This window comes from Melopsittacus undulatus, chromosome 7, assembly GCF_012275295.1.
Source record: "Melopsittacus undulatus isolate bMelUnd1 chromosome 7, bMelUnd1.mat.Z, whole genome shotgun sequence".
NCBI lineage: Eukaryota > Metazoa > Chordata > Aves > Psittaciformes > Psittaculidae > Melopsittacus > Melopsittacus undulatus.
Window position 1 is genome coordinate 72,043,785 of NC_047533.1, and position 23,049 is coordinate 72,066,833.

The 23,049-nt window shown below is 40.5% G+C and overlaps 1 protein-coding gene across 1 annotated transcript; it reads right to left on the minus strand.

Annotated features, from left to right (window-relative positions):
• Positions 1-935: 935 nt before the first annotated feature.
• Positions 936-22,645, minus strand: LOC117436421 (hydrocephalus-inducing protein homolog). The gene is made up of 10 exons (XM_034064472.1): positions 22,625-22,645; positions 22,018-22,115; positions 20,838-20,974; positions 19,861-19,988; positions 19,582-19,773; positions 19,037-19,186; positions 18,094-18,321; positions 17,714-17,824; positions 17,390-17,548; positions 936-950 (listed from the first exon to the last, which is right to left on the minus strand). The coding sequence occupies exons 1-10, from the start codon at positions 22,643-22,645 to the stop codon at positions 936-938; spliced, it is 1,239 nt and encodes a 412-aa protein (XP_033920363.1).
• Positions 22,646-23,049: the final 404 nt, after the last annotated feature.

The following is a 23,049-nucleotide window of genomic DNA, read 5'->3' on the forward strand; positions in this document are numbered from 1 at the left end:
AGGCATAAGAGGTAATGTCACAGCTTTAATTTTGTAGACCTATGTCCTAGTATTGTCTTGAGGAAAGACACAAGACAGTGGATGGATGCTTTATTTTTTTTTTAATTTTTTTTGAAACTTGAGGAAATAATTCCCCTGTTCTTGTCCTTTTTCAGAAGAAGATTTCACATAAAGGATAATGGATGAAGTTTCCCTAGGTTTAATGCCAGAGTTAGTTTAAAACAATAACATAATGTCAACTTGTCATTTCCTCTGAAAATACACTTTTGGTTTAATACATTTTCTATTTCTTTTCTGTTGTGACTAAGGAGAAGCAGAATACAAGCTTGAAAATACTGCTGTTACTTAAAATTCCTGTTGAGATAATGAATTTATTGCATTTACATAGTGCTCAAAAGTGGTTTGCAGAAACGTTTAATTAGTTCTTATTTTCTGCTACAACCATCCCCCTGTCCATAGGGCAATAGAATTACCTGTCTTAGTTCACGCTATTGTATTTGATTTACCAAATTTAGTGAAGTACTGAGCAGCTTTGATGTAATTTCCCCCCCTCTCTCCCTCCCTGCCATTCTTCTTAGAAATACTTGAGCAGCTGAGGCAGAATGCAGCTTTGGATAATTGCAGCCTTTTACCTACAAGATGATCAGGCTGAACAACCTGAGCGAGTGTGTGTGTGTGTAATCAAATAAAACCACCCCAAACCTGAGCTTCGTGAAAGGGAAGTATACCTATGAAGAGAACTTAGAATTGTTGAAACAATTTTATCTTGTGCTTTTTTTAAAGCTCCTTATGCTAGTGTGCTTATTGCTTATGGAATTAAACATGAACACCAAAATTCTACAGAAATTCTATTCTCAGTCCTTATAATGTCAGCAAATCTTAGAGAATTGGTGTTTGAAAACACCTTGTGACTGTACTTCCAACGACCTTGGTTTTTAAGCTTCTTGCCACTAGGTGGAAGAAGAAGGTTATCAAAATTATGCCTTGGTGCTACCAGCCTAGTTATCCTTCACCAGATCCATTCCTTCTTACTATAGCCTTGATTTTAGAAAAAGGTGTTTCAGTCAAGCTGATGATGGCTTATTTTAGGTTTTTTGAGATATCTTTATTAAAAGAAATGCTATGCCAAGCTGTGTAGTTATAGTCCTAAATTTTCTTTTCCTATAGTAGTATTTCTGTAATTTTGAGACAAAATTAGCAGAAGATAAATTCCATGAGGTGAGTCTGTAATATAAAAACGTTATGTTATGCAAACTTTCAAAAAAGGCTGTATTTAATTCTGAAGGATTTTTTGATGGTTTTATTTTTTCCCCCCTTTATTTAAATTTAGCCTGGTTTGTAGGAGATGGAGCACCCCTTCAGGAGTGAGGCTCAACTGATGTGAACACTTTGGAATGAAGATGAAAGAAGAATGTGAAACAGTGTGAAAACTGTAGCTTAAGAGGGACAGAAAATTGCTGTTCTTCAATACAAAAATACAACTGAAAAGTTTTCTTTAAAGATAACTTGAGTGGTATTTTGTCTTCCTGGCACAAGTGATTTGTGTCTTAAATGCACAATAGAGCAACTTAGGCTATCAGGTTTGTCATGGTAGGTGATAAAAATCTAACTGCATGAAGTGATGCTGCACAGTGGGTTTTTTTTAATGCAAAAACTGTGAAAGGGAGTAAAATTTTGCTGATATCTTTGTATACTTTCAAATATTTTAATATTTTTCTCCAATATGCCATATTAGATGTTAGAACCAGTAAGATCTAACTTTATGCTGGGTTATGTGTTTTGTTAGCTATGACTGGAGTAACTACTGTATTATCTGTCCTAGTTAACTTGTTAGAAATGCAAGTCAGTTAATATTTGTACTGCCCAGCAATATGATACAGTACTGGTGAATAAGTACTATGTTGCTTGCTATTTCATTTTCCCAGGCTGAGGTGTTTTGTGCCCCTGAAAGCCACAGAACAGAATGTTTTATTTTAGATTCTGACCATCTAACATACTTTCAAAATATGAACAGCACAGTGTATAGTTTGCTGCACATAAAATATAACAGTATTCTTTCACACTGCTAGAGCCAGCTCTGAAGCGGACTTCATTGCATTTAATTTTGGTATATTTATAGTAATGCTATTCAAGTTTGATAGTTAACCTGCATTTATTTTATTGATGATTGATTCCTTTTGCTTTCAGTGAGTGCTTTAGTTTACTGCAGTGTTTCTGAACAGCAAAAGTACTGGCAAGTGCTTTAAGCCTGATTATAGAACCCTTATTTATACTGGTTGTATAAAGAACTATACACAGGCTCATACAAATGGTCCCAGTGGGATCACTGCAACAGTTAACATAAAGTGTATCGTAATTATGCCTTTTTCCATCTACTTGTCTATTTGTTGAAATTAGTATCAGTATTATCAGGAGAATTAAGTTTTAGAAGTTAGATCTATCCAAGCATACTGCTTGGCGCTGCTTGTTTTCTTTAATCTGGTTTAAACCAACCAAAAGCCTTAGCTACAGGGTCTGGGGGGGGTTAAAGTGATGGTTTAGGGGGCACTGTTTGTATCTGCACTAGCTATGAAGGTACCAAAATGTGTTAATGGTTCATTTTCAGAAATAGTAGACTACCACGGAGTATGTGTAAATACCCTCAGATAGTTATGTATCTTATGGGCAACTACAAAAGTATTGTTACATGTGTGGTAAACCAGAACTAAATTGTGTTAAGCTATGCACCGAAATAAAATCTAGATTGCTGTGGCTTCACTGCTGTATTTAAACCAACCTAGCTAGACTAGTTCAGTGGCTTTCTTGAAATATGCAACAGATTGCTGGGCGGTGGAGGGGAGGGCAGGGGGGAAAGCAATTTTTAGATATTATTTTAAAATACTGAACTTCCCTCCATATATGTATATATATATATTTTTTTTTCCTGCTAATTTAATTTTGTCTTTCATTTCATGAGTTCATTCTGTTGAAGTAAGTCAGTGCAGGCAGTGAAGTTCATAGCTTGTTGCTAGTAGTAGCTGTCACAAAATTATTCATCTCTAATTCTAAGCAGTGTAACTGGTTCTATTCTTACTGCTGAGTTTGCTTCCATCAGCAAATTAAACATTTTGGAAATTGGCACTTTTTCTCAGTGCTTTATATCTTGCACAAGTCATGGTATTTATATTTAATTGTGCTTGGCACTTTAAATAATTTTCTTGTTTTAAAGTTGCACATTACTTTTGTAAAGGTTAATAGGGTTGTCTGTAACCTTTTATGCTAGTGTCTGCTTCCAAACTTCTTTTTTAATTTCAGCAAAGTACTTAGCTGTTTCAGAGAAAGGTAGTTAATAATTTCAGAAGACAAAAATGTGAGCTTATACCTCCTTAAATTCTTATGACTTCTAGAATGAAATCTTGAGACTTGGTGAGATGTCCATATGGTTGTCACATGCAGTGTTTTGTAATCCCTCTGGAACAGCTTTCAGGAACTTCAAAAGGACCTTTTCAGCTTGGCAGGTGAACATCCTCTGAACATTCTGCTGGGAGTGGCAATACACTGTTGGCAGATAGAATTGCAAAGCTTTAACTCATTCAAAGTTGAGTGGTCATTACGATTCCTAGTGACAGGTTATATGATTGGTAATGCTCCTCTATGAGCATCTACTTGCTAAGCTAGGGCTGTCTTCAGCCTGGAAGAGGAAGTTTGAAGATGTGGTAGAGGGCTACAAATCACTGTATGGAGTTTGGATGGATAAAATTGTAAAAAGAGGCTAGATAGGGGTAGTCTTGGATGGACCATCATTCAAAGCTAGTGTGTGCCATAGTCAGAATAGAGAAAGGTACTTTTAATAACATATATTGCCACTGGGTTTGAGAATTTTCTGTGACTCAGTGGGAGTCTGGAAAAGGTACTAGGAAGAAGGATGAAGTGGAGGTTTTTAAGTATATAAAATCAAGTTAAAGAAACAGCTTCAGCTGAAGGTAATGGGAGGTTGGGAGTGTACTAGAATAAACATAAGCTTTTTATATTTCCTGTTCTTACTCTAAGGATATCTACTGTAGTTTAAAATGTTGGCAAGTGTAAGGCACTTAGTTCCTTTGTAGGAAAGGGAATTTTTTATACGCTAGAAGTTCCTTCAGGCATGAGTCAGTTTCCAAATGTTGCTTCTCTGAGGTGTCAAGACTTCAGATTCAGCATTCAGCATTGGAAAAGAGTATCTGAGCTAATGAGAAATTGATTTTTTTTTTCCTTTCTTATTATTTCTGCACCTGCTTAGTTAGTTTTAGTAGAGAAATAAATTGACTGCCTTCCATCTTAGTTAAACTGTGGATTTGATGCTCAGGTGAGGCTCTCCAGATTAATTAGCAGGCATAGTACACCATACAGGGAAAAGTAATCACATTCTGTGTGTGGTAGTATCACAGTGCCAAGTCTTTATTTTCATCCTCCTGAGTCTAAAATGCCTGAAGTGCTTAAAATCATGATAGCATTGCTTATAAGATGTATAATTTATCTGTTAGAATGGGGACTATTGCATAGATTACATAACAAGCTTTGAGTGTATTCACCCAATTTTGTGTTCACTGTCATGTGATATGCAGAATTTCCCTCTTTGGTTATTAGCACCTTCTCCCTCCATGATTCTTAAACATATTCTCTGTACTTTGCAACAATGATTTTTTTCCCTTTTCTGCTGAAATCCGGTTTTCTTTCTTCCTCCTGATTAGCAAGAGCAGAGTAACCTCCTTAAAGCAGAACTTGATCCAAGGATTTGTGGTGCTCTCTCCTTTTTGTTTGCCTTGTGCATCAGCATTTACAGTTCAAAGCATTGGTTTAGCCATTACAGCACTTAAAAATTGAATTTTAGTCAGAGGAATTGTCTGGTCTGTTTAAGTTTCATGAAACATCTTTGGTGTTTCACCCCAGCTTCTCTCATGGAAAGATGATTTAGTGGAAAAAGAAAAGAAGTCCTAATTGAAAATCATAATGATTCTTTCAAACTATTAAATATACTGCTCCTAAAAGCAGGCATTTATAGGTACAAGTTAATGGCTAGTTTATTAGGACTACAAATAGTTTAGTTTAGTCAGGAGCTGTAATGTAACTAATTATGGTCATAAGAACTGGATTGTTTAAAATAAATTCAGGGTATTATACAAGAGGAGTTTTCTGTTTTTCAGTAGGCCACATAATGGGAGCCTCCTAGCATTGATTTCACGTTTTTTTTGGCACTTGCGGTGTTTTCTAACTTAGTTGTGATGCTCTCTAAGCCATATCTTGAATAGAATTAATTGTGGATGGTTGTGTGTCTTTCAGCATCTAATTAGAACATACTAATTACAAGCTGTTTTGTGAAGGCTAGTTTCCATTGGATTTGTGTTCCATGTTCCCTAAACCCTTCTGTCTGCATTAGAAATCACTTAAGATTCTTAGGTCTTACTAGAAAAGTGACAGTTAAGAGCTTGTAATTGCTGTCAGTCTGTGATTGAGCTGACTGTCAGTCATCTGTTTCTCATAAATGGAAACAATAGGAATATGTTTAGTTTCTATTTTTTGTGGTGAAAAGGTTAGCTGTTTGCTTACACATACATTGTCAGCTTTCAGTAAGGTTTGTGAGCTTGCATTTGACAAACACATTGTCATCAATACAATGGTGTTACTTCATGATGGCATTACTTTAATATCTAAGGATTAAAAGTTGGCAGAGTATGAAGTGATGTGTGGGTCTGAAAGGCTGGGTGTTAGGAGACATAGTGCACTAGAAGAACTGTTACTCACTCTGGCATATTGATATTTATGATTTAGATATATCAGGCAGTGAGGAGTACTGAACAGCACAGAATGTCCATTTGGAATCAGTCACTCTTGAGTACAAGTTAATTTGAAAACTGAAACCAAAAAAACCTCATACCAGAGTTTACCCAGGGTGAGGGAGGGTAAGTGGTAAGATGGTGAGGTTGTAATTTCAAATGTCCATGCTGGTTTTGTTAAATCAACTCTGTTGGTCAAGAAACACTTCCTGCTGGAATTATCTTGCTATAATGATTTGCATATTAATATTATTTAAGGTATAAAAGTATCTGTAGTCTGAATCAAATTTGGGCTGAATTCTGAAACTTGCTGAGCAGCATTTGCAAGTTTGTGATTAGCAAGCAGTCCAATCTAGTATTCTAGCATTTGTGGATACTTCCCCTGTGATAGGATCAGCCCTTGACAGTTATAGAGCCATGCTATTAAATAAAAGCACAAACATACAAATTGTATGCGCCTGTCTCCATTATTAACCCAGAATCTTTCATCACATGCTTATTGCAGTTTCTCAGAACGTAGTTTCTTACAGTTCACTTTTCTGTGCCCTCTGTGCCTTACTGTTCTTTGTCTACCCTAAGCAGAAGATTGTTTGCTCCTGGAGCTAAGCTGATGGGTAACTTACTTGATATGCTGGGTACATTCATCAGCTGATTGACTAGCCACTGCTTATTAAATAAAATGCAAATGCCTAAATTGTACCCATGTTCGCTTCATAGGGATGTAAAAGGAGCATCCTTCTCACTCTTCACTTCATCACCACAAAAATTAACAAGCTTATTAACTCTTAATGCATTACACCTCCCCTACCTCCGTCCCCCCCACCAACCCCCATTTTAGATGAGGTTGTTTCATGGATTCAAAAGTAATTAAAACAGGACAGATACACAAGCGGTACAACTAATTAACCTTAATTTCTGACAAATGAGGCAGAAGTTCATATAGCTGCCAAAAGAGAAAGCTGTTGCAAGACCTTCATGGTTAAAATGCCTTTAGTACTTTTGTAAGTACGAACTTATATAACTTCATTCACTGCAGGTTTGAGTAAAGTAGAGTTAAAGCTTAGTTTCTGTAATGGGCATTGCACTGATTTTGAGGTTGTTGATTGTTGAACTTTCACTTAATATTTGTATATAGAATTCTTTACCAGTTATATACAGTATAAAATGAATGCAAACATCTGGGCCTTAAATTTGTTCCCCTGTTCAGTAATTAACTTCTGATGGAGCAAAAAAGCTAATGAAGTTTTGATTTATGATGTGTGTCTGTGTGTAATTTAAGTTCAGATACCATTTTAATTTGAACTGGTAACATTGCAATTGCTTGCATGAGGATAAAAAGCCACTGTTTTTTATGTGACTGCATATGCATGCGGTTTTTCTTACTGATAGAAAATTAGGATAAATCAGCCAAGCTGCTGGTGGAAGAAGAGATTAAATATGAAGTTAAATTCAGTATTTAATTACTACTAACTGAGCTTATTTTAGCATTACAATTGAGGTTTGACTGAATGTGGGGGAATTCTCTTTGGAGAAGATTACTTTGCAGTGAGTAGTATCCTGCAAAGACAATGAAATGCCATCTGAAACTAACTCTTGCTTCTTTTCTTGGCATTATTATTTTTGCTTAATTTTCTTAAGAATTAAAGGCTTCTTATTTGTTTCCTTATTAATGAGATCAGAGAATTTTCAGGGAAAAAAAGGTCAGAATGGTCAGGTATTTGGAAGGACACACTTCACAATGTTTTCTTGTCTTCATAGCCTCACAAAGGGAAATGCAGTTCCTAATTAAACTTACACAATAAAGCCAGATTGCATTCTTGAGCTTTTATTGAATTCAAGGTATCCATACGGAGAAAGTTTTCTGCAAACAATGCAATTTTCTAGCAAATACGTGACAAAAAAGTACTTATTTGCATGGAGAAGACAATGAGTTAAGGAAGTCTTAGAGTTCTGGGTGTGCTCAGTGCTTAGAAACAATTGAGATCCATGTGGAAAGAATTGTGTTCAGGACAACAGATGTTAAATCTCCCAAACTACTGTCAAAATCCTCCATTAAGGGTCAGTAATTGAATTATAAGTAAGTTGGATACAGCGAATTGGGTATCATGTCACTAATTTCATAGTGTTTTCTGTAAGTACAACATTTATCTGTAAATCTTGCATAGAATTTGGATTAGATTGTGCCTTGCTGTAAATTTTCAGGACGAAGTGGAGCCTCTGTCTTGTGTCTTTGTTAGCCGCAGGGATGAGAGGGCTCCTAGTAGTTTGCTGTTCTAGCTTCTTGTAAGTAGAAAGTTAATGGTTATAGGGTTTCATCCGGACAATGAAGTATCACAGTGATGAGTTGTGAATAAAGAGGGGAAGTACATGGGTTGAAAAGATATTCCAGTATTCTAATGTTAATTGTAGAGAAATACAGGCACATGATTTCATCTTTGTATGTTAACCGTTCTGCCCACGCATGTACTTATTCACATTAAAAAGATTTTTAAGAATAAGAAAATTAAATCTAAAATATTTTCCTTGGTAGATCACTTTTAAACCAGGTTTGGTTAGTCAGTTTGGGTGCCTCATAAGACTTAGGGTTTCTTTAAGGTCAGGATTAAGAAATACTTTTCTGAATTACTTTATATATAGGAGCACTAGACAAAAGAAAACTTTTAAATCCAGATATTCTTACTTATACGCAATGTTCTGTTTTAAGTGGAAATGAAACTATTTGATCTGTTTTTAAGGGTAGCTTTGTTCAAGAACAATATAGCATAAGATCCAGGAATATGTTAAATAGTTTTTATTTTTAATAGTAAATTCTGACCTTGCTAACTATTCCACTCTGTAGGTTTCAACATAAAGTATACTGTCTTCAAGGTTAAATACAAGTAAATTTTTAATGATGTAAATCATGATAAAATCAAATTCTGTTGTGTTTTTCCCAGTTGTTCATTTACAGACAGGTGTGCAAATTGACATTTATTGCCTTCTTTTGTTTTTAACTGTCTTCCCCTTTATGACCTACCCCACCCTCCCCATTTGGTTACTAAAACCTGCTTTTATTTATTTATTTATTTATTTAAATACCACCTGCTATTAATACAAACACACTTCTTCTTGTTGAGGTAAGGATTTGGCATGGTCTCTGTGCCAATGTGAGTTACTAACTTGATGCTTGCATTTTGCAGTGTAACAAAAGGTCTTGCCTTAAGTTGGGCAGGTGAATTAGTTGCAATTTTGTCATTTCAGGTTCATCTGAGGCTTGCTTAGCCATTCTTTGATTGGGAAGATAAGCAACAGCTTCCTCCGTGATGGACTAAATTACCAGTAGGGATTGGAATTTACGCTATAGTATATGCAGTCATCTGGTCAGGACCCAAACAGATTTTTTTCCTGAAAATGCTAGTTTGGCTGACTTAGGTATATTTTTTTTCATTGCAAATAGAGGGGAACTTTTTCTTAATTGCCACAATTTAGGAATCCAGGATATGCAGCCACTGCATGTACTGACCCTATCAATGGTGGTTTGAGGAAAGAATACTGTTAAAAACTACAGATTAATCAAAAGCAGTGTCTGTATTTCAACACGTGCACTTTAGTGCTTACAGTGATAACATTCACTAATTTTTTTCCATGGGTAATCTGTATTTCTGAAATTCATATGTTGAAACTTTTGTTGGTTTAATTTTGTTGGTTGATTAGTGCTTAAATAATAATTAATCATGAAATAAAAATGAAACTTGGAGATCCTTGTGTGAATAATGCAGATAATGAAGATATTTTAAGTATTTGAAAATGCTTTCATTCAAAGTACTTTGCCAATATCACACTACAAATGAGGCTGAAATTGTAATGATTTTCTTTTAAATGCCCTGCAAAGGGATCAATCTGCTATCAAAAGTGTATGTAAGCTGTAGCAGTTCAAATGGTGCATCATTTATTGAGAATATTTGCCACCTGAGAATAACGAATTCCATGTTATCAATGGATATATCATTGGAAAAATTGATGAGCATTGAAGAGATTGAACTGATTTGTGAGTACAAACAGCTTTTTGCTAGTAAAGCAAAAATGGGCTCCTAAGTATGAGGCTGATTTATAGTGCCCAGTGGCCCTGATTTCAGAACTTAAACAAGATGTTATTAGAGAGAAAAATTGCAGAGGCAACTTTTCATTCGTTTCAGGCTTGGTGGTTCTGTGGTAGATTTTTTTGGCTGCCTGAAGACCCTAATGGTCTTTGTTTAACTCTACTGTGGCATGTTTTCCAATTTACTATTGCAGCAAAGGAATGGGAAATTGCTCTATCCCTGCCAAAAACAAAGCATATATATTTGATGTTTCTTAAAATTTAGTATTTTGATACCTAACTACTTGGGAACATAATAGCATATTATTAATATTATACAATATTACTATACAATTGCTAATATGCAGTACTAGTTTAGTTAAGGCTGATGAACTCTTTCCAATTGCAAAACCCACTCAAAACTTCATTGCATTTAAAGCAAAATTAAATTTTGCTGCCCTGTATCATGTGGCCAGGACACAGTTGTATCTGATAAGATCTGTACATATGTGGCCTTGAGTAACATGTTAGACTTGCAAGTGGCTCTGTATGAAAGCCAGAAACTGAATTCTGCTTTCAACACATCTAAGAGAATTGAATTTTAGAGTGTAAATTAGTGGAGCTTGTAACATTTACTTGCATATTACTTTCCTGTTTGTTATTTTCTCCATTAGTTTCTGTTTGGTGTATTTTAAAACCTTAACTCAAAAATGGAGTCTGGGAGAGAACTAGGAACCAGCTACCTTACTCTTGTGGATATAGATATCAGTTCCTGCTATCAAGTAATGTTTGTTTGAAAGCAAACATTTGTTCTGAATAGCTAAAACTATGTTGTCTTCTGTTGGAGATCACATTCAGGCACACGAGCAAGTTCTGTCATCTAAGGGACTATACTTCTTTACTACTTAGGTTTGGCATTGATTGTTATCGATGATGACTGTGGAGTGGTAACTGGTGTTTTAAACTTCTCTTCCTGGCTACAACGTGCTTTCCTACAACATCCCTTTAACAGAAAATATTTGAAATTATTTTGACCAATCTTGTAAGTAGTGGTGATACTAGTATTATAAAGATACAGCTTAACCTCTGAAATTCAGAGATATGGCTCATGTTCTGTTACTACCAACTGCAAACCAGTGTTTTTTTGTAACTAGTTGGAATATTCATATGAAATAACTGCTACTGGTGTGCACTTTCTTCAACTGTAGAGTAAAATTGCTTCCCAGAACATCAGAACATTTTGCAAAACGTGCTCTTTGTTTTTCAGTCATACTTGGTAGTCACAAAAGGCTGTTATAAATAATCCTCTTGTAGGGAAGGAGTAAGTCTGTTGTAGGAGCTACAGTTTCATTATAGTCATGGTGTACCTGTTCCTTTTGGATCCAGATTCTGACTTTGCAGATTTTTATGTAATGTATTTCAGGGTGATGCTTGTGAATGACCTTGTTGAGCTGCTAAAATTGGATTATTTCGAGTGGCAGAAACGTAATTCTCCCTAATGAATTTTTTCAGAATAATGTAGAGACTGCGTTGGTTCCTCACTTGTAACATGCATACAGGACTATAAAGGTAAATAAAATGACAGTGTTTATGCATTGTTTATTCTAGACAGCCCATCACTTATGGTTCATGGGAATGTGTTGACTTTTCTTAGATCTATGTGGATTTTACAGGATTTATGTATTGTGGAGTGTTTCACTTTACTTTGCTCTAAATGGAACCTTTAAGATGAAACACAAAACTTGATTCATAAAATGTTACCCCCCAAAATGAAAGCATGACTTCGTTATGTTGACAGTCTTAAAATGTTTTTAGTAACTCCTTAGAGCAAGGATTTTATATGAGGTTTCAATTAAAACCAAAATAACTGTTGAACATTAATTGTATATTTCTGGATATTATTGTTCTATCAAAAATCAGAAATAGGTATCTTTATGAGTGATGAACCAGCTGATGATCGTCTGTTTTGCTACAATTAGGAGCACCTTTTCACTCTGACCTTTTATCTTTTTGCAGTTGAGAACATTACCCTGGTGATGGAGTTCTGCAATGTTTAGGTCAATTTCCAGGAGTAACAAAAAAATGGAGATGTGTTGACATGTTGCTGTGTTATCTTCTGACCTATGGCTTGGGTCAAGCCTTGTCTTAGATTTAATAGATGTGTCTTTAAGTCAGCTGTGTGATTGAGTGTGGCTTGAAGTCTTGAAAAACATTGTCTGAAATTCCTTATAGTGCCACTTTAAATGTAAGTTTGGAAACTTTAAATGAAAGTTTGTGAAGTTTCGTTTGCAGAGTGCTATTAACTAGAGGGATTCTGGATTAATTTAGCAGCCAGGTCTCTTCTTTCAGCCATAAACCATGCTGTCAGGGAAACTTAATTACACTTTAAGTGGGATGCAAATGAGTTGTGACACTACATCATTTCACATGAAAGGTTCATTGCTTACATTAACTGCACAATGCTCTTTCCTAAGCATAGGGCTCATTACAATTTTTCTGTTTTTTAACATGGCAACATCTGAGTATGGCTTTTACTTTTAATATGTCTCTTCTTAGTACGTCTCTTCTCTTTAATCGTTTAAGCTTTAAGCTGTTGAGTTTATTAAATGAGTTGAACCTGAGTTGCATAGAAGGTGCTAAAATAAAGACAGACTTTACAGGCTTCCAATATTTTCACTTTGAGTTAATTTGTTAAGAGTTTTTGCGTGTGCAGAGCTGTTGGATGTGCTTTGATATGAGACATTTCTCTTAGTGTTTCTTGCTTCTTTCCCAGAAAAATTAGAAGAAAAGAGGTACTATTATTCTTGGTGATTTACCCTATTCATTTGGTCATGGTAAATAATGATGAATCTTTTCTAGTGGAATGAATAATGTTTATATTGATTCAAAATCAAGGAATTTTGGTTCATTAGTCATTCTCAACTGAGAAAATAACTTACAATGTTATGTCTTAAAGTCCTAGACCAACTCCATAGTTACCCAGTAGGTTTGTGCTGTCAACCAATTGTACCTGCCTTGGTGAAATAGGTCAAAAGGATGTTTGTTGGAAGTAGTATTTGGTTGTCTTTAAGTCTTAAAAAGACTTAATTTTCATCTTATGGCTCCTCTACATAATATCCTTTCTTGCTTTAGAAAGGGCAGGGGGTTGTAGGAGAGAATTTTGCTTTTTTGGCACAACAGCAAGTGGTCATGTAAATCCATTAATTGCTTTTTCTTGCAAGAATATCATATCAATAATGATAGGATATTCCTAAAGTTTTATCTTCAACTTGCATAGTGCAGGCAATTGATAGTCCTTTGAAATAGTGTTGAAATTGTCCATTCTGAGGAATTTCTGCTGATAAGTTTGATAAGAATATAAAATTTTGGGGCTTATTTTATCATCAGTAGACTTTGCACGGTCACACTAAGTTAGAATCCAGTTAAACCCTTTATTGCTGCTCAGATAGGGTCTTGAGGCAAGACTCTCGGGGACTATCATCACTTCATTGCTAATTTGATAATTACTAATTAATCTAGTAAGCCCTATTCCATTTCACTGACTTTAGTACTCATGAAAGATGCCAATATTATATCCTTGAATATATCTTTAAATCCAAGGTCAGTGTTTTTCTGCAGCTGTGTTTTGTATAAAGAGCAAGTTGACTCTCAATTCACTTGTGTTCCTGAGGAACATGCTTTAATCCTGGCAGCAGAGGGTGAAACTGATTCTGTCTCACTGCCTGCCCAGGCTGTTGTCAGGCGCAGAGTTTGAATTCATGCTTTGGTAGCATCAATTATCCTGCTTAAGTCAGAGCGGTCACTATGGGACAGAGTGGGACTCTTCCTTGAAATCAGTAGGTCTTCCCTAGGTCTTAGTTTAATTATGACTTTGGTAAAAACAATACCTGAAAAAGCTCTCATGAAAAGTTTATTACATCAGCAGTCTACCTCAATTCTAATTTTATGCATCTCTGAACTATGTGTATCAGTGGCTCATTAACTGCAAAACTGCAATTTTAAGAAGGGTATCCAAGTTCATAAACACTGTTTGACATGCTGCTGTGGACCTCAGCAACCAACAACTTGCTTTTCCTTAGGGGGACTGAAAAAAACCAAACCAAATTAGAGATCTTTCAGATCAGCCTTCAAATGTTGTAGTAAAGTAGCTGTAAAATATTCCTAAGGAAGCATGTACTGGGGGAAAAATTGGAATATTCTGTTGTGTTATTAACATTTAAGGGTCTCTAACACTTCTGTTCCAATACAGAATTGCACCTAGAGTTATAAATTCAGTACAGTTGCAGGGAAGTGCGACATGTAAAACAATGTTGAGGAATAAAAAGTATACCGATAAAACACTTCTCAGTGTAGATAATAGAATACTGCATCATTTTCTATCAGCTGAAGTAAAGGTTATACACAGTTGGTTACTCAAACAGTACAATCTTACTGGAATATTCAGCATTAAATTCCATGCTTGCTGAGGGCCAGAATGCCTGGGAGTAGATGGGTGAGAGTTCTTCAGTGCACCCTTCTGCATGTTTTCCTCTGCAGTCCCTTTCCTGCTGTTTTGTCTGTTGCCTTTGCTGAATCAGGTGTGTTGAGAAAAGTGGGGAATGGACAGCACTCGTAATTTAGCCTTTGCTGTACCTGCCTTTCTAGCTCATACTGGGGAGGGTGGATGTGGGGAGGGGGTGGCAGTTGGGAAGCACTAATATATTACTGATATAGTTGCCTTGGGACAAAAGGTAGAAAGGAAATGATTTTAATTATTTCAAATGCCCTGCCATCATTTCCTCCTGAGTCAAAGCAGTTATAAACTGCCTAATTCATTATTTACAATGTGCTTTTGTAAGTGAAATATTTAATGTTTTCCTGCAGTTGTTATAATTTCTGAGAAAGATGTCATGGTGTTTAGTAACAATAGTGATAGCCACGTTTAAATGAATGCTTATTGACTAAGGGAAAAAAAGATACCTTCCTTGAAATATTCAGCTGTAAAGTGTGGTAAATAAATGGCTTGCTGTGCTTTGAATACTTATTTGTGATTTTTAATATCTAATATTTACATTTTAATAGAAGCATTAGGGTACTTCAATGTCTTTACAACTATTGGTCTGTAACTAGAAACACTATTTTTAAGTAGCCTTTATAAGTATTACTTTGCTGCCATGAAATGACACAGAAGGTGGGAAATGTTGTAGATAAAGTTTTGGAAGAAAATGGAGACTAGACATTGACACCATTATATTGAGTGGTATTTTATGCTGAATTATTTTAAATGGGATGTCTTGGGCCACTTATCTTGATAAGATGTAGCCTGAAATAGAAGTTGTGCTATGCCTGCAGTGGTGACTAATTTAATTTCTTTCTTTCGTGGCTTGTCTTGATTAGGGTTTTTTCATGTGTTCTTGGCAAAGAATGTTTTGCCTGTGTTCAGAGCATATTGGGAATCTGACCCCTTTGCTGTTTTGGGGTGAAATTATCAGTTTCATCTTCTTGTTTGTTTTGCTGTGATCTCATGAAAACTATTTGAAAAGCAAGTCTAGGGGAGCATTAAATCCTTCTTTTAGCATGAAGTAATACTGTTTCCACTCAGCCTCATGTGATGAGTAAGAGCCTTAATTCTGTCTGATTTAAAGGTCTCAGAAATTGATTCATTCTCCACATGGAAGACTTGAACTCTTTCTCCCCTCTATATGAGCTGTCAAGTAGCAATGTAAACTACTATAAAAGGCATTTTTGTATTTCAAAAAATGAGACTAGACTTCAGCTGAAAAAAAGACATTGATGATACTACATAGTAAGTGTAGTATATAAACTCATAGGCACATACATGCCTTAAAGCTTGTTACCCATTAATCAAGATGGCAAAAGCAGCTTGATACAGTATTAAATTTTCTCTTGCTCAAGACATGAACACTCATCTCATGGTGTGTTTGCTTTGAGTAGTACATTGCATCCCTATTGTGGAGCCTCTGCTAATATCATCTCCTTCCTGGATGTGCAAGTGAAAGCATAAGAAAGTGTTTAAATCAATGAAACTAACAAATAAACAGCATGTGGCTGATGCATGACCTGTCAGTTAGAAAATACAGTGTGTAGGGCATATTGATGGCTTCTGGTGAAGAACCATACTGGATATTGACAGCAGAGGTCTGTATGTGATGAGCATCTGATTGGGATTATGTTTACGTGGAACTATAGCAAGTTGACATTTGAGAAGAAAATGTGATCCAGCTTTCTGCTATGAAAAAACTATGAAGTATTATAATAGTAATGGAGTGAATGTGCTCTAAACATATTTTAAAACTTAAATTCAGCTATAGACACTATATGAGCCTTTTATTTCTGTTCTATGTAAGAAAGAAGTTGGTGTTAATAACGATAGTATTCTCAGGAATTCTGAGTTAATTTACCATTTTTGTATTAATTTCTAGCTTCCTTTGGATTTCACTTTTTAAAAACATAAATCTTAAGATTTACAGAGCATATAAAAACCAAATTAAAAAGCCAGAGGAAAAAAATCAAAAAAATCCTTATTACTGCTAAAGTAATTGAATTTGTTTTAGCAGACACTTGCACACTTGTTCAAATAATCACCACAAATATGCCATATTGATGAGATGCTGATATGCTATGAATTACTACTTCCATTTTGAACAAAATGAATTAATTTTAATGTCTTCAGGACAGGAAATATCAAAAAAGGTCTGTATTATCATGTCTTTTTAAAGGAATTTTCAGGAAGTGGTCATGTTAGCCCCAGGTTTCAGAGCAGTTGACTGTTTCAAGTCACTGCGGATGAGTATTTCAGGCAGCTGAGTCCTTATTCCAAGTGGAACACTTCTGCTTTGGTATAATTTCTTCAATAGTTCTGAAGCATTCCTAAATGTTGACGTACAATACACCATTTTCTGGATTGCAGGTCAAATTTTATCAGGTTACATACATTCCACTGAAGTTTTTATCTTGTCTTCCTCTCAAACTACTGTTTTCACCTATAAAGAAATACTACATTTACTGTGTACAAATCAGTAACTACTTCAGATTCTGATAAGATTGGAAAGCAACTGAATTCTCTCTAAAATAAAGGAAATGTAATTGAGCCTTTTGAATTCCAAAAAGTAATTATAGTTTAGTATTGTTGTAAATGCAGTGAGCACCTATTCTATGTGTTTTTATGGCTCTGATAGGTTTGAAATGATCTTGGTGCAGGAAATCAATGAAAGTCATAATGCTATGCTAGCCACTTCCTCTGGCAGGATTGTTGCCAAGTAGTTTTAGACTAGTACAGTGAACACACATCTCATCTTTAGCAGCTGAAGTCATTATTTAAGTAAATGCAAAAATAAAAGTTAAAATGGAGCCAAGTAACTTACACTGTATACATAACTTGAATGACTTGTGACAAAGCACTTCAGCTGTATCATGGAAAGATGTTTGTATGAATTAGTGTTGTAGCTTGCCATCTACAAATGCTTTGCTCCCACCCACAGCAGCTCAGCGCTCCCTGCAGGCACAACAAAGTGCTCTGCAGAGAAGGAACGGGCCTTACCCCAGCTTCCTGCAACTCTGGCACGGTGGACGTGACCCTCAGCTTAAAGGTGAGAGGGGCTGCACTCTTGTTGGCTACGGTGACCATCTTCTTCACCGTCTGTCCAATGCAGACGTTTCCCAGCTTCACCACCTTTCCTGGTGGATCCACAACATCAACCTGAGGCGGTAGGGATTGATATCAAGCCAAAGGAAAGAAGGAGAAAAGGCTTTCTGCCACTCTAGTGGCAGAAACCCAAACCATGGGAGGCTGGGGAAGAGAGGAGGAAATGAGAAAACCATGCCGGTTGCCACCTGGAGTTTTAGCCTTTAGATTTCATCTCACCTTCATTTTTATGCCCCTTCCTTGGGCCTCATCAGTCAGCTTCTCTCCCGGGGCACACGGAGGCAGCAACAAGCTGTTGGGGCTGTTGTCATCTTTTGGTGTCCGTAGGGGCTGTGCACAGAGGGAAGAGAAACCATAGGCAGGATGAGTTTCTTGACCTTCACCATGTGAGCAGGCTCCCCAGCCGAGCCATCCCCTCCCACATTCCTTCCCCCCAGGGGCAGGGATTATCCAAGTCCCTCTGCAGCCTGCCAGCAGAGCTGGCTAACCCTGGAAGGCTACCAGGCTTTGCCCTGCGCACTGCCCCCGTCTCCCTGCACAAGCCTGGCCATGATGGAGTGCTGGGTATCTACAGAGTGTGCACAGACCTTCCCCCTCACCTGCTCCTCAGCAAGGTGCTGCTGCTCAAACTGCACTGAGTAAACCTCACAGGGCTTCTTCACCACCACTGTCCCCTCTTCCCCATGGCTCTGGGGCAGCAGCGGTCCCAGCTCCAGCTCTGCGGGGATGGACTCCAGCCGTGGCTCCAGACCACGTCCCAAGACCGGCACCTGCAGGCGTTGGCTGCTCTGGCAAACCTGGATCTGCAGCTCGCCCCGGTAGCACTTCTGCAAAGAAGCAGCACAGAAAGCTCCTCCGTGAAGCCCCAGCTGACAGCACCTCCAAGTCAACAATCGCCCAGGGTCAGGGGTCTTGTCAGCACCTCCAAGCTGAACCCAAAACAGGTATTTACTTAGAGCAGGGGCTACAGCATCTGCATGGCTCTCAGGAACTGCAGCGAGTCCTGCTGTGGAGCATAACTGGACAGTTGGCTCCCAGGTGGATCTAAAATGGGCTCTCAGAGGTTTTCACCTGGGCATGGGGGAGCGCAACGCTCATGAGAAAGGTCTGCTTCCTCAGACACAGTCCTGGCACTGCAGCACCAGGCAAACATCAGCTGTGTGCAAGAGGCACCTGAGCTCTCACTGGGCACAAATAAGGATCATCTTCTCTGCTCAGTGCTTGCCTCTGGTCAAAGCCAGACACGAGACGCTGAAATCTCCACGAGCAATTGAGATCCCTGGGACTGTTCCCAGGCATGGAAGCACTTGTGTCCATCCTGTCACATGCTACCAGTTTCCAAGTCACGGTGGCCACATGCAAACTGCCTTTGGGAATGCTCCATCATTTAAGCTGACTCCCGAACTGCTTGGGAACGTGCAGGGGAAACTGAGGCGCAGGAAGCTCCATGTGGAGGCAGAGCTCATCCCCCACTCCCTGGGCTGGCCTCCCCTTACCACACTGCCCCGCCAGACCTCCTGGCGTGACACCCACCAATCTCACCTCTTCCGTGGGTGAAAAACGGACTTGGACGTGGCACTGCTGTCCTGGAGCGAGGCTTCCAGCTGAGGGCAGCACCTCAAAGCCACAGGGCACAGACTTCATCTCCTCCAGCAGCTTCTGGTGCTCGCTCCCTGGCAGATGTTTGTCCACCTGCGCACAGAAACCAGTGGCGTGAGGTCTCCTTGGTCTGTGAGGACAGACCCTCGGTTCCTGCAGTGCTCCGAGATGCTGGCACGGTGCAGGAAGCACCTTCATCCCACCCAGACGTGGCCACCACTGCCTAGAACTGGAGGGCAAACATGCTGGCAGGGCAGGCAGATGGGGAGGCAGTGTCCTCAGAGGAGGAGGAATGGGTGAAGATGGCAGAGAAGTGAAGCATCAGCTAGTGAACAGGCCCAGGTGAACCAGCCTTGCTCTGTACCCTCAAAAGCTTCCTCAAGCAAGCTGCAGCCCAAGTGCTCAGGCAGCCAGAGGGGCACAAAAGGCAAGAGAGGCAAAGAGAACCCAACTGAGAAGTTGTGTGTTACACGTTGTCTGTGCTTTACCTCCTGAACAGGATCAGTCATGCTGATGGACCATTTACAGGGGACCTGGAACGTGTTGTGGAGCTGGATGGTTTCTTCCTGGCACTGCCCACACTGGACAGCAGAGAACTCCAGCCTGTCCCTGGACACGCAGAGGGACGGCTCAGCCACCATGGCACGGAGGCGGACCTGGATTGTGGGGCCTCCTCTGACCTACAGAAGGACAGAGCATCCGGTTGAGAGCCCACCCGATACTCGCTGCTGTGCCCAACCTGCTGCCTGCCCCAGAAGCTGGAGTACCTTGATGGGCAGGAGCACATCCACTTTTCCCAGGGGCAGGTTGGCACTTTGTGGGTCGAAGCACACTTCAAATGTCTTGCTCTCATAGGAGGGCAGGCGCTTCACACACTCCAGGCACACGCTGAAGCCTGAACACAGCAAAATAAAGCAGCTGAGATACGCAAGCAACAGGAAATGGCTCAGAAGCACGGTAAGGCCACAGGGGTGTCCTGGCTGGCAGCTCTGGGAAAGACCCCTTTGCATCTCCAGAGAAGCTGCTCTTCTCCCTTTGGCACTGCCCAAAGCAAAAGGACTTTCACAGCCAGAATCCAGGGGTTACATAGTAAAAAGAAATCACATTGCTTGAGGAACTCCAGCAATTCCTTCATCAGGCGTCTCAGGGAAGGATGCATAGACCTCTCCAAAGGAGAATTGCCACCTAAGATACTAAATGCTGGGGTGTTCCCTGGACAGCGGCTTAGAAGAGACGACTGGCCACCCCGCAGAGACAGCAGTCACCATGTGGTGGAGCTGCAGCCTTACCTCAAGGCCTCTTTGGGAAGCCTGTTTCCATAGAGCAGAGGATCCCACAGGCCGGTCAATAAAGGCTGAGCAGAAGTGCTCTGGCACTATGAACTCTAAACAAAGCACTTCCGAACCACAGAGAGTCCATCTGTTTGCAACATAAACCCTCAGAGTGCACAAAGAAACTGGGATGATGCTCACGGGAGCCAAGAGCAGAAGATGCTGAGAGGCGATCAAGGTGATCAGCCCTTCTGGCCCCTGCAATCAGATTGTAGGGCAGCCACAGGCAGAGCAGGTCTCTGGGCACTGCTCGCCAGAAGTCAGGCTCTTGAACAGGGCACCCAGCATGGGGGTACTAAGGAGGAAAAAGCTGTCCAAGGAAGTACTCAAATCTCCCCGTGTCCAATGGCTTCAGCTGATGTGTCAGAGATAGCTCCTTCAAGCCCCTGTGAAGCCTCTCCACCACAGGTTACCTGTGTTATACAGGACATATCCATCGACACGGAAAGATGCGGGGAAGTGCCCAGTGTTGGTGATCTTCACCATGTGTGTGTGGATGTCACCGGGAATGACATAGCCAAGGTCCAGGATGTATTCGGGCAGCTCAGCTCTGAAAGGAGGAGTAAGGACACTCTGTAAACCCCAGCATGGCGTGGGCTGGAGAAGCAAATGGAGTGGATAATTCTGTATTCACTGCTCTGAAAGCTCAAGCCAAGCCCAGGAAACCCAAGGCCTGAGCACCCAGTAATAACACTTGGCTAAGTCATGGGGAGTGCAGGGCCTAGGATTTATCAGCCACCAATGGGATCTTCGAGTGACTTTAAAGTGGGTACTGGACACAGTTCCTATGCTGCAAAAAGCCATTGCAGAGAAGTCCACTGCATCTCCACTGGTCTCAATCAAACTGCTAAGCTGGTGTCCAGCCCAAGCCTGAAACTGCTTCAGGACCTTGTCATAGCATTTCCTTGCAGAGGCCTTTGGCAGGCAATCCCACTTGGAAAAGTGCATAAGGTATCTGGACCATTCCCTGCTCTTCCTGCATAGTGGGGTCTGTTTCTTGGCACAAAGACGCCAGCTTTGAGATGCCCCTTTCAGAGCTGGTCAGCAGGGCTGGTGCCTGTGCTGTCTGCAAGGGCTTGCTCGTCTGCACCCCTCAGCTCTGAGAACAGAACCCAGCAACTGTGGGGAGGGGAGCACCTCCAGAGCTCAGGGGAGCACTGTGCAAGCGAGGACACCGAGCTGCCCACAGAGAACACATCATAGCTCTCAGCATCAGGCCCCTTCTGAAGTCCGCAGCTGTTCCCAGCTCTGAGACACAAGGAGCTCTCAGGAGCAGGCCTGCACTGCTGGCTGTTACCCTCGGGGCCCCTGCACACAGGCTACAGGACTCCCTACTAACTTGAGAAGCCTCCGATGTACACGCTGGTGAAAGGCAGTGTCCTCTGGGGGACGGGAGCTGAGAGCTTTCTGCTGCTCCACGGCATGTTCCTCCATCAGCATCTCCTCCATCTGCATCTGCAGTTGAGCATCCCACTGAGGAAAGTAAAGACAGGGGCTGCTTAGCAAAGGTCCTTCCCAAGGCACAAGCTTGTCTCAGGTGGAGGATCCCACCCTGCTCTTGTTGAGAGAGGCGATGGAGTCATTCTGTCTCACTGCTCAGTGTCTGGGACACTTCCTGCTCTCTCAGGCAGGATCATAGCTCCAAAGAAATGAACTCCAGTGTCTCTCCCTGCCCAGTTATCAAAGCTGATCTGGACACATGGACAGACAAGCCAGAAACCTTCCAAAGCTCCAAGTATGTCCCTGCCCCCAGTTAGTGCCAAAGCAGCTTGGACAAAAGCTCTCCTGGAAAGGGAACCATGAGAGAGCTGGAGCCTCTCGGAGATCCAGAACACAGCACAGCCTCAGGGTGCATTCAGGCTGCTGCTTTACACTCTGTAAAGCTGGCAGGGCTTGGCCGGTGAGCAACAAAACCCCCAGCACCGACCTGAATGTCCTTCAGAGCACCATAAACCCAACTGCTTGAGCACAGCCCTTAGCATCTCCCTGGGGCAGTCAGGAGCTGGTGCATCTCCAGGAGGGACAACTCCCAGAGGTGGGCAGCCCATGGGGCACGCTGAGCTGACACACTCCGTGGCCAGGGCTGTGCAGGGAGGCACCCAGTGCCAGCAGAGCCCTGGGCACAGGGCCGTGGGGCGCAGGGGCTCCAGTGACACGCAGGAGGGTGGCACGTGTGGGACAGGGCAGCAGCTCTACTCACCATGGTGCCTGAGTCGTCCATGTGGGGCTCGGCTGCCACAGCCTCCCCCAGAGCAATGGCCTCGTCTCTCTGGCTGCCTTTGTCCAGCTTTTCTTGGGCCTTTTGGAGGATCTTCTCATATTTGGCGTTGCCTGAAAGCACAGAACACCACCAATAGCAGTGGGGCAGCACAAATCCCATGGAAGACGGGAAGCCCCATTCCCCCAACACGCAGACACAAACTGCTCCAGCAATGGAGAGAAAGGCGATCCTGCTGCTTCTCACCCCCAGCCGTCTTTCTCACCACACAGGAGCATCTCAGCCCCACAACGTGATGCAAACCCAACCCTGTCAAAATCCCTGCCAGCCTCTCTTGCAGCTTCCCTGTGCTTTTCTGCCCAGCCCTTGTCTTCCCAGACCTCTGGCATACGCTGGCAAGCTGTGCA

Coding starts and splice junctions, on each gene's coding strand:
- LOC117436421 (XM_034064472.1), bottom strand. CDS start 22,645: ATGGACGACTCAGGCACCATG. Junction 19,989..20,837: donor ATATGTCCTGTATAACACAG/GTAACCTGTGGT, acceptor TGCTGTGTTCAG/GCTTCAGCGTGTGCCTGGAG. Junction 17,549..17,713: donor GAAGGGGCATAAAAATGAAG/GTGAGATGAAAT, acceptor CTACCGCCTCAG/GTTGATGTTGTGGATCCACC.